Raw genomic sequence first — 15767 nt, 5'->3', positions numbered from 1 at the left:
TAATACTTTATATTACTATTTGAAGGATTAATGACTTATATATAAAATAGTTTGAATAATTCATTTAAATAATTGTTATATGTATATTTACAATGAATAAATCGAGATCTATTTTATTCGTAACTTATGTCATATCTCAATAGGAAATGTTATCAACTGCAAAAGTTGAAGTACCTTTCAAGTGGAAAAGTTGATGGCGCTGATATCGATCCGTACGTTACCAATGGAGACGATAAATAATTCCACTCGATCGTTCTAATTTAAGAATTTCATTAAAAATCTCGACGTCCTCTTTATAAAAAAAAAAAATAGATTTTTTAACAAATATTTATTTCAGTTTACGATTTGTCAAACTATAATAAATCTTGTAGTCAAATATCCTCGTTTGACTTGGTTCAAGAAATAGCAAAAACAATTAACATAGATTCATGCGTTAAGATTGTAAATGAAAAATTAATCATTTGTACTGTATTTATGAAATACTCCTATCTCTAATATTAGATAAAATAAAATAACAATACGAATTATAAAAATTCGACGTAGAATTAATTTTCGTTCCGTCTCCATCTATCTTGTTTTCTTTTTTTTTCTATTTTTACGTTTGAATCGACAGAAAATCGATAGAACGTTTTTATCTATGCACAATTAAAAATACTTAATACTAAAATACAGTCTTATCGTTGGAAGATTCTTCCAAAAAAAAAAGGGAAAAAAAATAATGCGAGCGAAGGAAGTAACGATTCTCGGCCGAGAAAAGGATAAAGTTACGATACGGTATCGTGACTCGAGTCGTTAGCAGCAAGTTTTTGATCATTAACGTCCACGCTTATCGAATAGGAACTTTTGTCGTTAGCATTATCTTTTTTGCTTTGTACTTGTTCGTCATTCGATTGGCATGCCTCACTATTGTTTGGTCCACTCGTCGTAGAAGGTGCCGATTCTGGGCTCTCTTCATCATGTATCACAAATTTTTTTAAATCTATCATCGGTGAAGCAGGTATGATCTCTTTTTTTTCAAACTTCTTATTGATCACATGTACGTGTTTCAATGACTCTTCGGAAGATGATTTCTGTCCAAGCTTTTCTCTCGTACAACACTGCGACAAACTACACAGTTCACCGTGACAACGTATCAAGCAATCAGTTTTATCCGTGGTTGGTTTCATCTTATGAAATTCTGGCTGTATAGTAACTTGAGTTATACCCATTTCGATAAAAAACGCTGTTATTTGATCAATGATACTGGCGTAAACCTATTAACAATGACGAGAGTAACTTTGAAAGAATTGTTTTTATCATCACAAAATATCAATCACTTACCATAGGATCTAAAAATATTATGTGCACTGTTAGTATAATCTTCTGCGATGTTAATTGCCAAACATGAAAGTCATGGACATTGACGATACCTGGAAAAGCTTCAAGTAGTTCTTTCTTCAGGGAATCGATGTTAATATGATTTGGAATGGTTTGTAGTAGTATCAAACCAGATTCCTTCACTGAAAAATTTCATGATTTCATTAATGATATCTCAAGCTATTATACATATATAACAAGGAAAATTAAATATTTTACAATGCAAAATAAAAACATGTATCTATCACAAACGTTAAAACGATTGATCCAATATTGTTTTATATAACTCATTGTTATCGCGATATATGTACTACATACGTATATATCGATACGTAAATGGAACAAAGAAAAAGAAATAAATCGACAGCATACTTTTGGAGACCGTATAGTTATCTTATCGCGTAATCAATAACTAAAAGATACTTACTATATGGATAGCTCAGAATTAAAAGCGATATCGATGAAATAATGGCAAAAACGGGATCCAAATACTTGGCTACGCCTGAATCAGTGAAGTACACTAATATTGATACAAGTATAACGAAAATGCAACCGAGAACGTCACGGCATATCCTTCGAAATCCTTGACTTCTTGGAACAGCTAAAGGACTTCTTCTAGTTTGTACTGCTAATCGTTGCTCACCTTCCGTCTCTGGTTGTGATATTATATTCCTAATTATAAGATAAAAAATATCTTGTTAAAATTTTATATGTTGACTAACATATTACGATATATTATGATATATGGACTATATTATTATTTTCATAAAATATAAATGATAAAATTGTTAACTTTTGGGTTTGGAATTGAAACGACATTTCGATATATCTGCTCTTACAAAGTTACTCACCTTCTAAAAATGACGTCCCCATTATTGGTAACGTGCAACAATATTCCCTGATTAAATGTGAATCCACCAATGAGAATGTAACAAAAAATGTTGAGAAAAATACCGGCTGCCCCAATGCAGAGTACAGCCACAGGATGATGCATCTCATCGAGATGATCTATATGAACCAGCGTTTGTAACGCCTCGACTACGAGAGAGAAACAGAAGGAAGCTAGGAGAATGCAGCAAATTAGCATTGTTAGGATATCGATCCTAGCCCATCCAAAACTATTCTTCATTCTCCTGTCCGATCGTGATTGCTATAAAAATATACAACAAAATACTTTACAAATTGTTTTAATCTTTAACTTACTATTTAATCTATATTAATAATAATAATAGTAGTAATAATAATAATATTCCAGTCACCTTTGTCTTCGTCGATAAAGACGTATTTGAGCCATGTTCCTGGCCGTCCAAACATATCACTGAATCCCCAAGAGAACTGCTCGTACTATTGTAAATACTTCTGTAACTTTCGCGTGGAGCATACTGTAAAATAATGAAAAAAATAATAATCATTCGATAAATCTTCATTTCTATCGGATAATTTTTCTTATAAAATTCATATCATTGAAAAATTGTCAAAAATATCAATTATTTTTTATGTATGTCTAATAAAAAAAAATATATAAATAGAACAATTTATATGCTGACATCTTTGGTCTTGATAATTAATATCGTCAAAGGGCAACGACGTTTTATCAGGATGCACACGACACAAGTCAAAGATAACATTCTTGAATCCTATCAGGAGCAACGTTGTGAAAACAGAAAACATTCCTTCTTAGTTCATCCTAGAAAGCTTCTTTAGAATGAATCTAATTTAATAGTCATAATTTTAATAAGATTATTAAACATTTTATAATATTCCTTTTCTTTTTTCTTTTTTTTTAAATATATTTTTATTTAACTGTATATGGAAATTTTATTTAAAATGATATACATATACTATGAATACAGCAAGTAGAAAACGATCATTCAATTGCGGAACAATCAAGTGAAAGCGAAATAATAGAAATGACATGAATATTGTCTGAAAGTGCCTCTTATCCTAATGCGTAATCATGCCAGTGAATACGACAATAATGTTCGTACATGCATGAACGAGTGAATAAACAATACAAAATACGCTTTTACTATTAACACATAACTCATTTCGGTACTACTGTATATCAAATTGTAAATAATGTCTTATAATACGTAAATTATAAAAAGTCGTAAAATATTCAAACTTCTAGACGAACTCGCCCGTCGTTATATCTAATCGTTACGAAATAAAATCGATCAATTCGAGGTGTCAATAATATAATTAAAATTGATAAGTATGATAAGTATATAATAAAATTGATAAGTAACAATTATCATCGATCATGATTAACGATCGAACATTTGTTTGATCAAAAGTTCATCGTATGGTATAAGTAAATTAATTAATTAATAAAATTACATTTAATTCATGAAAATTCTAATTATATATAATTAGTTCGAAATTCCAATCGATAGAAATCGATTAGATCGATTTTTTAATTATGTGAAAAAATGATTTTCGTCGATGAAAAAGAGCAATGTAAAAAAATAAAAAAATAAAAATAGTAAAGATCTTCTTCTAGATCATTAATTAACTTACCTTGATCGAAACTAGACAGCCGAGGGTTGCAATAATGTTACAAAGCATATAATAGGCGTTGAGAAGTAACGTTAACGAGTGTGTAACATGACTGGCTACCATCTCGATGATGAAGAATGCCACGGTGAAGAACACCACCAAGTACAGCTGTACAGGCTGTAGCTTTCTGAACCACTCTTTCACTGGCATGACCCTGCAGCAAAGTCACACGGTGAACGCTCCTAGTCTTACTCTTTTCATTTCTCTTTCGTTCTCTCTATCTATCTCTCTCTTTCTCCTTCCTTCTTTTTCTCTCTGACAGTACAAATAGTGGAAGAACGATGTATAGCAAATCAGTGTAATTCATTGCACCAAGAATTACCGTTGACCGACCGATTCGAGGCAATGTTCGATCCGTTTTTCAAATCTCTAATCATTGATCTCCTTTTCACCTAACAACGTGATAATTTTGTTTCTTTCTTTTTATAATATTTAAATATTGATAAAAGAAAAAGAATCGAACAGTGATCCTAAATAAGATATGACAATATTATAAAACCTTTACTTAAATAATTCAATAATAAAATGGATTGAGAAGATATTGTGAAAATGCTTCTGATAGTGAAAATGAACGATCATTTTTATGTTCTCTTTTCAAAGATTCTTTTCAGAAATTTCGAGACTACGAGAATCTCATTTTCAATATAATAAAATTTTATATAAACCGTATTGTTATTTCACATACATCCGTCGCCATGTTATTAGTAAAATATCTCTTTGAAGTAAAAATGAGGGATTATTAACGAAGGGGAGATTACGTTCTCGCTATTTATTCCGAGTTATCGTCAATGACACAATAATGTGGGTATTTCATCAATATATATTTTCTAGAAAAAGTTTCTAAAAAAGATCGAATTCAATTTAACTATCATTATTTTCATTTTCATTTCCATTTCATAACGAATCATCGTTCACAATATTAAACAAACATTTTTCATATTAAAAAAATAGTAGATATTAATACTGAAAATAAAAATATTATAAGAAATAATTAATTATATAAGAAATATTATAAAAATATTAAAAGAAATCGAATTGAATCGTACAAAGATCACCATTTTCATTTTCACTTGACGAAGGTATCATCTTCGATATTATCGGGCACTTGAATTTAAAGCTGTTTAATCTCTATTTTTTTTCTAAGCGAGTATCGTACACCTCAATAAAAAAAAAAAATTAAATCGATAAGACAAATTTTTTCATAATGATCAAATGTTCTACTTTCCATTTGGAATAACGAATAAAAGACCTTATATATATACACAATTAACACAAAATGGACCCAACGTATTACGTTTCGCAGAATAATTTGGTAATTACGTATCTAATTCCGAGATCCACCCACGCCATGTACGATGATCATAATGATCTCCTATGAAATAATAGATCCACGTACGTCGATATACTGTTTCATTAAAATAAACCACGTGTCTTCGATGATACGATCTTCAAAGTTATCATTTGTAGATAATATTCATATATTTATGTACGTGTATATGATTTATGTTTACCAGATAGACGTTCTATTAATAAAATATGAAATAAACTAATTAGAGTACATATTTAATCCTGATCTAGATCGAAAGGAACGAACGATATCGAACAACTCGATGATCTTGTATATTTATTTCTCATTGTTTGTATTACACTTACAATATCGACTAGTTTAAAAAATTTCTAAAGATAAATAAATAATTCCCGTGCACTAGATGAACGAACTTATGCGACTTTCAGTCACATCAATGATCAACACAAGAGGGAGGAAGGAACAACACCGACTGACGTTACCCTTTAATCGGCTCAACGCTTTTTATCATCGAAGCAGCTGACTCTCTCCTCGTCTATCCCTCTCTCTCTCTCTCTCTCTCTCTCTCTCTCTCTCTCTCTCTCTCTCTCTCTCTCTCTCTTTCTCTCTGTCTCTGTCTCTGTCTCTATCTCTTTCTCTCTCTTTCTCTTTCTCTCACACACAAACGTTCGTCTTCATAGATCCACTTGATAAAGAAAAGAAAAGCGAATAACGAAGAGGACAAGAATCCGCTGTATTGACTTCGAAGAAAGCGAATGACAATCGTTAGGAATCTGTGTGTTGTTCTCCTGTGTGTTTTCTCCTTGAAAGGACGTTCGTCCTTGTTTGTCTCCTCACCGATGACTCCTTCTTTTCGTTTGTTTGTCTTTTTCTTTTCTTTACAAAAGGATAAAGAACGACCATTTATATTATTTTCAAATATATATAGATGTTGATATATAGATTTTAAAACAAATTATATTATTTAAATAACGAAATAAAATCTTATCGAGTTTACTCTTTAAAAATTAATTTTTAATATTACTCATAATCTATCGAAGTCTATATAGTACTTTAGATTTTTTCTTTAACAAAGATTTATACCTGAGTCAAAAACCGGTCGAGAGATGACTTCGTTAAAAAACACAACTCTTCCTATCTGATCTGCCAAAAAAGTTTTCGTAGAATGATTCATCGTCGTTGTTCGTTCTCATTCAAAGTTCCCGAAGAGCCACGACACTTTTCGTAGGCGTAAGGTATGTTTGTATATATGTATATATGCTCACGAATCCATTCAAATCGAATTATTTGTTTTCTCTTATTTCCATGCGACGTACGATCTTCAATAGAAGAGATTCAAGTATGTTGAAAAAAGTACATGAAAAAGTTGAACGCTTGTTAAAACGTTAAAATTGCATCACGTTATTTTGTTTAATGATAATTACATCGGAAATTACATACAAAAAATTATGTAATATCGTATTCTCGTTTCTTTATTCGCTGAATTTTTAAATTACTAAGATCAAACTATAGTTCTTTTTTTACATCGCATACAAAAAAAAGAAGTTTTAATTTTCTCTCATTTTTTTCCATTATCTTATAATATTCAACATAAAATAGTTGAATATTATAGTTAATTATACGATCGGTATTAAATTGAATTTATACGATTTAATTTAATCTCTCGATGTAAACACAACGTGTAAAGGTACAACGTGCTCACGAAAAACAAAGATGTTGTTCTTCCTTAGGTCCATATTGGTCCAGTTTGACGAATTTGTATAAGCTGATTTCTGATGAAAATTCCTCTCGTAGGTATACACGAGAGCACGGTGACGTTGCTTTTACTGACAGTCGTTCATAGTCAATCTAAATTGAACGTGTTAGCTTCACGAGCGAAGCCAGAGGTGGATCTAACAACGAGAGAGTTAGTTGCGAACATCCGGTCACGGTAATAGCCTTTGAACTACAAATCGTCCGCTCCTTCCGATCATTGCCATCGTGCTCTCCCCCCCCCCTCTCCCTATTCACAATTTCAACGATTTCAAAAATCATTCGAATTTCATTTCATCGTAGAAATTAACGTTTGTAATCTTTGTTTCTAAATGAAAACTTTTCAAATGAAATAACGTAGTAATTACTTAATATCCACAATAAAAATTTACAAATAAATAACAATTAGAATCCTCTAAGAAAAGTAAAGTATACAACAAATCGAAGTTATAAACGAATATAATCGAAATATAGATGAATTGAAAAAAAGATAATTTATCTAATAACAAGGACACACCAATTTTTTTGACTATAAAAACGAAAAGAAAATCACGTCTGTAATCCTTTAGATACGAATATGAGTCAAAGAAAATAAATCTATCTTTTGAAAATCAGTTCGATATAAGAGACAATTTTTAAGAAACTTCTCGTTCGACCAACTTTATAGAAGTTTACTCACGTGCTTTACAAATGCCGCTGTTTTTTCTGTTACAATACTCAACACTTAGGAAAACAAAATCACTGAAACTCGCGTATACAATGTGTACGTCGTTCTTCAAGTAATTTTTCCGACGACTTTCTCTCTGAAGACCCAACTCGGTGTATCTTCTTTTTTTCTTATCGAAAGGGAGAGGAAGAACACAACGATCAAAGTCGAAGAACCGAGCTTTCTATTAGAGCAATAAGAAATTCCTTCATGACACGATAATGTTTCTGCTTCGACAGATTCCAAACGTCTGCTTCCTATTGTACACGTATACTGTTAAGCCAACTAATCTCAAACAACTTTACTATTATCTTCTTCGATATCAGACCAAATTGCTTTTTTTTTTGTAGACTCATCTCAGATTGATTGTGAGTTTAAGAACGATAAGTTCTTTATAATAAAACAAATCTAAGTTCGACGTTCAGAGTTTGAATCAACGTTGTATAGTTCCAAACTTAACTCATTATGAATAATTAATGGTACGCGCGCGCGCGCGAGTGTGTGGGTGTGTGGGTGTGTATATATATAAATCGCTAGCCTGACGACTTCTATAAATTATAACGAAGTTATCATGATAAACATAGACAAAGCTTGATAACAAACGACAATTAAGTAAAATAAATTTTTTAAAGTAGATACGTGCGTATCTATCGAAAAATTAACGTATATATAAATAGCAACAAATATTCAACGATCGTGAAGAGGAAGGGAATATCGTGATAATAAACAAATCATTTAATATCAGAAAAGATAATAGTAATTCTTCCAAATCTTTTTTCAACTAATGACTCATTGAAGAATGGTCTTAATAAAGACTTATCAACTAGAAATCAAAAACAAATATAAAAAATACAACTTGGTTATTTTTCCAACAAACGGAATTACTTGATTAAGAGTTGTATCAAGGAGAAGGTGGGAGCAACAACCTAGCCGATGTGCATTGGCTCGGATAACGGATCCTGTTGGACGGGATCCTGAACAGTTAGACCGAGTGCATCCGAGCTTCCAAGTCCGCCATACACGGTTAGAAGACAAGCAAGGTCACGACATTGACAACGAGGAAAAATTGCCGAAATTTTTGCGACATTTCTTGCTGTTCTAGTGATTTCGAAATTAAGATTTGATCATAATCAATGTATTGACAGTTTGAATAGTGTAAATAAATTGTGGCAGCAACAAGAATGTGAAAGAAGACAATACATAGTACAGCTAGAAAATGGTACGTTGTTAAAAATTTTTTAAATTATTCGTTTGTAACATTAGTAGATCACAATTCTGAGTTTTCATTTTTCATGGGTTAGACGATATCCATGAATTAATTAATAATCGAAGGGAGACGTCACATATGTGAGCGTAATTATTTGTACGTTTGTACGCACTTTTTTGTTCATATATTTAACAAATTTAATTTAATTTTCTTAATTGAGAATTCATCCTATATAATATATAGATTAATTTCACATTTCACAATACATTTCACCAGTCCTAAACATCTATCAATTCCACCATCTTAATTTATTTTACGTAACCGAGCTTCACGCTCGATTCAACTCGATTTTCACGTCTATCACATAATCTATTCGTTCATGTAACAATCAATTCTTCACAGTGATAAAGCAATAACTGGAGAATGTATTATTACCAATATCATTATTTTATTATTATTATTATTATCACTATTATTATTATTATCATTATTATTATTGTCACGATGTTGTGGTTTATTGAGCTATATATTCAAAGAAAATAATGACTTTCTGTAACTACGACTTCTCAAAAAAGTACTTCAAGAATTTTGCTTGTTAATGATAAAGTTGTACGATCGAGTTCTCGTCAGTTAGAAACTGACGATTATAATTCATTCTTATCGTAAATCACGTAATACTTAGCTAAATTCGTCGACGATCATCTATCGTATTTCTTAAAAATGTATCCCACACTTTGGTAAACTTTTTCGAAGATATTAAATAATATTTTCGATCGATATATGCACGTGCGATATACGATATTAACAATAACATTTAACATTGTCACATTCGTCGAGAAAAGGAAGATAATAATTCTTTTTCTTCTTCATTCTCTCTCTCTCTCTCTCTCTCTCTCTCTCTCTCTCTCTCTCGCCCCCTCTCTCCCTCCCTCTCTCTCTAATTATTACACGCGAATACGAATACTTAATAAATTATAGCAAATAACATGGAACACAGTTTCCAATTTTCAATTTTCCCGCGTTCTATCGTTATCGTTTTCGTAAAAACAAGTCGAACATCAAGGTGCGTCTCATAATAATGAATTATTCAAAGTAAATACGAGTTGCAAGTATCTTTTGAAATAGCGTAAAGTTTCATAGTCAAGGCCAAATATTTGAATTCGTTTCATTTAAATAACGAAATATCCTTAACCAAATGTCAAAACAGATTGATAAACTTAGCAAATTCTTAGCAATATGTCCGATTATTTTATCGTGTTTTACAATAAATCTAAAAATATATCGTATACCAAGGAAACCGTCATTCAAAAAAATAAAAACGGCAATGAATACTCTCGATTAGATACGTTGCATTATCGTGAAACACATATACGTATATATAGATATGTATAAATCGAGCACGCGCAAATATACGTGAACATACATACGTAAAAGACGTTGAAAGTAAATGCGTGAGCGTGTACAATTATTTACGGAAGTAGAAGAAGAAGAAGAATCTCGACGCCATTCACCTGATTCCGTTAAAGATATCGCTCTCGCACCTTTCTCCAACTTCTTTTTTCTGGAAACTTCGTGATATAAATTCACGCGCTAGTCTACGCACTCTCATTAGTATCACGTTAGAAGAAATACCTAGATGAATCAATAAAGAAAGGTATGAAATAAATATAAAAATTCTTTATTATTTGAATTCTTCCGTTCCAAAAAAAAATTCGGCACTTTTATTCGTGATATCCAAAAAAAAAAAATAAATAAAAGAAAAACATTGATTTCTCTATTAAAAAAACGATTTCTCCAATGTTAACAAAAACAATAAAATCAAATCGATTATTATTCATAAATAGTACAAACTGTTATGGAGTTCGAAGACTTGCAAAAACATTTTCTTACCTCGAAAAATTCGATTGGCCATCGGAGAATCGATAAAAGGGCGCCGGATCCGTGTGAACCCGAATATGCACTTCCTTTGACATTGAAACGATTTTTCCGGTGTTTTCAGGTATCATCTTTTTTATCGCTTCTTGCTTATTTTCTTCGCGACGAACGTTGATATCACGTTGATCATACAAGACGTACGATCCTCTTGTAATACGAGATATTATATACAAGCGTTTCCCGAGTGTTACCCTCCTTTCCAACAACTACTATCTCCGTCATTAGGATCGCAGAGAGAAACGAAAGACACGCACGTCGTCTCTTGCGTCGCGTTTATATCGGAAACTAGTGAAATGAACGTTTGCGGATGCGACATGATCGAGATCCAAATAGCTGATTTTATTTTAAATGTAGTTTCAAAATTCGCGGCTTTTATTTCTTCTATAAACGTGTCACGTGAATTACTTTTCGTTAATTGTTGATGAAAATTGTTGGTTAAAAAATGTAGCTATTTCGTGAATTTGATTTGTTGTTGTAATGTTGTTGAACTATTAGATCTAATTCATAAAGAAATTAAATGCAATTTCAACGTCTTTTGCAGGCTGTTCTGTATTACCGATAGTTCGTTGGAAACAGATCGTAGCGCCGATACATGTGAAAGAATTAAAAATGAAAATATTAATAAATTATATGTGTATATATAAGTAAATTTGAAAAATCTTTTCAAATCTTTTTAATTATTAAATTTAAGGACGATTGAATGCAGATAATTAACACCATAGTACTTGCGTTGTATTACAATTTAGAATAAAATATTACATCTCAAGTAATATCGATAGCTTAAATCTTATTCCATAGAAACTACTACGTATAGAGACTCTATTAATAAAATTAACAAATGCTTAAAAGAATATATTTTTTGTATTTTATTGGAAAGGAAAATAAATATCTATAAAATTACGAGGTATCAACATCTATCTCTGTCGATAAGTTAGTTTCCTCTACACAAAATTTTTTATAGAAATTTGATGATTCTTGAAATGCAATAGGAGATTGTATACTTCTTTGAATATTTGTTGTATATATATATATATATATATATATATATATGTATATGTACATAGTAAAGTGAACTAAGGAAATCAAATCATTGAAGAATGATCATTTATTTTTCTAATTTTCTTTGTGCGATATGTGTACAAATAATCGAACAATTACGTCTTTGTATTTAACAGCGTGACTTTCATTAAAATGAAAAAATATATAAAATATATATAAAACGGTATATTTAACTCTCACAATACAGGCATTCTTCCTAGACAATCGGTAAGTACTTGTATTTTATATAAAATAGTCATCATATACGACAAATAAATCATCATGTAATGCGAAATGTCATCTTTTACAAGAAATATATTTTGAGAGGTTTTATATATTTTTTTTTTTTTATTTCATAGCCTTTTTTATATCACGGCCTTTTTCTAGAAATGGCCACATCAGAGAACACCAATGAACCTATTAAGGTGGCAGAAGAAAGTGGAATTGTATGTAATAAATATTGAACCCTTTTACGTTTTTTTTAAATGGTTATGTACAGAAATTGATAGACTGCTGAATTTTATTATTGCATTAATATAATTATTCATTTATTTTTATTTATGGTGCATTTATTTCGTGCAGTGTGGTGATGGTATAAAAGAATACTTAGAACCCCGATTTGAGTGTCCTATTTGTTTAACTTGGCTACGTGATCCAGTTCTAACATCTTGTGGTCATAAATTTTGTTCTCGGTGCATTTACACTTGGCTACAGTAAGTTTTCTAACAAATAATTATTTCAATAATATTGAAGTTATTATATAACAATACTATCTAACTATATTATATTTTTTATTAGAAGAGAAGGTGCATGCTGTCCAGTAGACAGTCAACCTTTAAAATCTGAAAGTGATCTTTTCAGAGACCTTTATACCAGCAGAGAGATATCTCAACAGCGAACTACTTGTGCATATCGTCAGTTTGGCTGTTTAATAGAATTATCACCTGTAGATATGGAGACCCATGTTAATCAATGTACATACAAAAATTTTTCTACCTCAGAAAGGACTCAATGTCCTTTTAAAGATGTTGGTTGTACAGAAATATTTTGTACCGAAGAATCTTCACATATTCATTTGGAAAAAAATATTAATTCACATTTAACTGTTAGTAAAATAATGTGTAATATATTACTATATTGATTCATATTTAGTTTATATATGTTTGCTTATATAACAGATGATACTAAATGCACTTCCACGCTTATCAATGACCCAAGGCAATGTCAGTGCTATATCCGCAGAATCTAAGCTATGGGATCCACCACCTAAAAATGGAACATCAACATCAGATAAAGAACCACCACCAGATTGGCAGCAGTTATTAAAGTAAATACAAAAATATATACAATCCTGTTATGTGTTTAAAAATTACTCAGCCAAATATTTTTTTAGGAGTTTGTATGAAAGGATAGTGGTATTAGAACAACAAAATCGAGAACTTTCTATCACTGTTTCCAATCAAAAAAATCAACTTACAGCTTTACAAACTTCAGTACGTTTTACTGAAGAAGAAATGCTATTACGTAATTGTAATGGTGTTTATATCTGGAAATTAAATTCTTTCCAAGAAAAGCTTACTTCCATGATAAATGATCCTTTAAAGATGTATTATAGTCCTGGATTTTACACTGGACCTAATGGTTACAAAATTTGTGCCAGAATAAATATATCCTCAAAGGATCCGGAATTTTTGTCAATACTTTTACATATTATGAAATCTGAGAATGACGATGCACTAGATTGGCCTTTCAATGGTGTTATGTACTTCGTATTGATACATCCACATAACTCAGAAAAAGATATAAGAGAGAGAACTTGTTCCAGACCAGATCTTGAAGCTTTTAGAAAGCCTATCTGTGAATTAAATAAACGTAGTTTCGGCTACGTTGAATTTGTGCGCATACGAGATTTACCTGACTTTTTACGAAAAGATACTTTAACATTTCGAATCGAAGTTCGAGCGTACGATAAATTTAAGTTACCATTAGTTTAAGACCATTTATTATACTCATTAGTAACTTTATCAAACTTTGTAAATAATTATAAAGATCTTTTATGTATTATTAAACTGTTAAGATATTTTTTATCAATTTTATATAAAAAAATCCTGAAAAAAATCCGTCCAATTTTTGTACAAAATTGTTGAATTAAAAATATATGTAATAGTAATAATGATGTAACATAATAAAATAATTGTTTTTTATAACAGATCATACTTATATAATTTAATATAAGTATATAATGTAATATAAGTATGATGGCCACTACGTGTGACCTTTCGTTTTTTATAATATAAATGTGATAATCATTATTAAAGTGAAGTCTGATAAATACAATAATTGTGTTTTTGTTGTATTGTTATAGATGGCTGGATATTTCACATACAGAAAGTATTATATAAGCTTTCTGTTATATTAAAAGAACTACTTTCTATAAAAAAAAGAATACTTTCCAAGTATTTATGTCTTGAGTGATCGCTCGTAACGGAAAGATTCAAGAACAATGGATGTAAATTTTATACGTTATTTATTTATATTTTTCTCTTGTACAACATTCATTTTTGGATCTCTTATCCTCTATGCTGAAGCTTATGTACCTGTTTTAATTACACGTACGTTTAATTACGGTAAATATGCAATTAAAATTCATCAACCTATAATTGCAAAAACTGAAGTACCAAAAAAGTGAGTCATTGTATATAATTGGTTATTTTTATAAATAACTTTTTCTTGAAATAAATTGCTATTTTCTCTATTATATTCGATTTCAGATGGTTTAGACATTTCTATGTCTTTGCAGCACCAATTTTTACTTGTTCTTTTATCCTATTTTTCTATAAATATTTTATGAACGGAACAATTCCAGAAATTATATATTGGTTATTAGATACATCACTTGGCACGTCTAGAAAAGCATTAAGTAAAATATATTTGAATAAATGCACTATTTTTATAGTTATAATATATTTTTTATTGGTTTGTTATAATTGATATATTATATATTTTGATTTTTAGTATCACCAGAATGTGGATTTTTAACTATAATACTTCTTGCTATTCATTGTTGGAAAAGATTCTATGAAACGCATTATGTTAATGTTTTCTCTGATAAAAAAATTAATATTCTTCATTATATAGTTGGATATTTACATTATATAGGAACAATATTAAGTATTATGGGTGAATCATATGGTTTCATTCGAGGTAATATATTCTTCTATAAAAATTAAATAATGTATATTAAAAATGTTTTTTACTAAAACGAATCTCCTTATAGATTCTAAAGAATTAATTCACTGGCATACATTAACGCTCTTGCAAATAGTTTGTGCTAATATATTTTTATTATCCTCGTTAATACAATTACAAAGTAATTTTATCTTAGCTAATTTAAGAAAATCTGAAAATAATAAAGTTGTCTTTGATGGCTATAAAGTACCGCATGGTGGCTTATTTGAATATTTGTCTACACCATTGCAATTTACAGAAATTTTAATGTATTTAATGTTATCTATTATTCTTTGGCAAAGTAATACATTTCATTACATTACATTTTGGGTTGTAATAAACCAAGTAAGTAAATATATAGATATAAAAATTTGTGTATGTATGTGTGTGCAATTTTCTAAAATAACATAATTTTTATAGGTACAATGTGCTATGATGACTCACTTATGGTATAAAAAAACTTTTCAAAACTATCCAAAAAAACGTAACATTTTAATCCCATATTTATTTTAAAAGTAATTATTACCACCTTATATTTCTAACATTCATAATATCCTTATTATACGTTATACATTATACATTATTATATATTATATATACATGTTTCATTCCTCAATTATGACTGTTAAAGTAACATTGAATAATAAGTATTTACTTAAGTAATAATTTGCAATTAATTA

The 15767-nt window shown here is 29.9% G+C and overlaps 3 protein-coding genes across 14 annotated transcripts; 2 read left to right on the top strand and 1 right to left on the bottom strand.

Moving 5' to 3' along the window:
• Positions 1–46: 46 nt before the first annotated feature.
• Positions 47–11072, bottom strand: LOC127062323 (uncharacterized). 10 transcript variants are annotated; one of them, XM_050990315.1, is made up of 9 exons: positions 6924–7190; positions 6305–6540; positions 5569–6097; positions 3877–4170; positions 2616–2738; positions 2208–2506; positions 1784–2028; positions 1321–1499; positions 47–1253 (listed from the first exon to the last, which is right to left on the bottom strand). In XM_050990315.1, the coding sequence occupies exons 4-9, from the start codon at positions 4063–4065 to the stop codon at positions 765–767; spliced, it is 1524 nt and encodes a 507-aa protein (XP_050846272.1). In that variant the 5' UTR covers positions 4066–4170; positions 5569–6097; positions 6305–6540; positions 6924–7190; the 3' UTR covers positions 47–764. The 10 variants fall into 10 exon arrangements, with proteins under 10 accessions (XP_050846272.1, XP_050846269.1, XP_050846266.1 ...); XM_050990312.1 differs by having other exon boundaries at positions 3877–4069; positions 6924–7189; XM_050990309.1 differs by lacking the exons at positions 5569–6097; positions 6305–6540; positions 6924–7190 and adding exons at positions 10398–10518; positions 10777–10924 and having other exon boundaries at positions 3877–4069.
• Positions 8253–15748, top strand: LOC127062335 (polyprenol reductase). The gene is made up of 6 exons (XM_050990342.1): positions 8253–8898; positions 14225–14544; positions 14631–14779; positions 14875–15063; positions 15137–15432; positions 15508–15748. The coding sequence occupies exons 2-6, from the start codon at positions 14363–14365 to the stop codon at positions 15598–15600; spliced, it is 909 nt and encodes a 302-aa protein (XP_050846299.1). The 5' UTR covers positions 8253–8898; positions 14225–14362; the 3' UTR covers positions 15601–15748.
• LOC127062330 (TNF receptor-associated factor 6) lies at positions 10427–14213 on the top strand. 3 transcript variants are annotated; one of them, XM_050990332.1, is made up of 7 exons: positions 10427–10540; positions 11363–12087; positions 12219–12305; positions 12442–12572; positions 12658–12964; positions 13038–13186; positions 13253–14213. In XM_050990332.1, exons 3-7 carry the CDS (start codon positions 12249–12251, stop codon positions 13851–13853), a joined length of 1245 nt encoding a protein of 414 aa, XP_050846289.1. In that variant the 5' UTR covers positions 10427–10540; positions 11363–12087; positions 12219–12248; the 3' UTR covers positions 13854–14213. The 3 variants fall into 3 exon arrangements, with proteins under 3 accessions (XP_050846289.1, XP_050846288.1, XP_050846287.1); XM_050990331.1 differs by lacking the exon at positions 10427–10540 and adding an exon at positions 10762–10885 and having other exon boundaries at positions 12247–12305; XM_050990330.1 differs by lacking the exon at positions 10427–10540 and adding an exon at positions 10762–10885.
• Positions 15749–15767: the final 19 nt, after the last annotated feature.

This window comes from Vespula vulgaris, chromosome 3 (assembly GCF_905475345.1).
Source record: "Vespula vulgaris chromosome 3, iyVesVulg1.1, whole genome shotgun sequence".
Taxonomy (NCBI): Eukaryota; Metazoa; Arthropoda; class Insecta; order Hymenoptera; family Vespidae; genus Vespula; species Vespula vulgaris.
The sequence above is the reverse complement of the archived record's forward strand: the minus strand, read 5'-3'. Positions and strand labels throughout refer to the sequence as shown.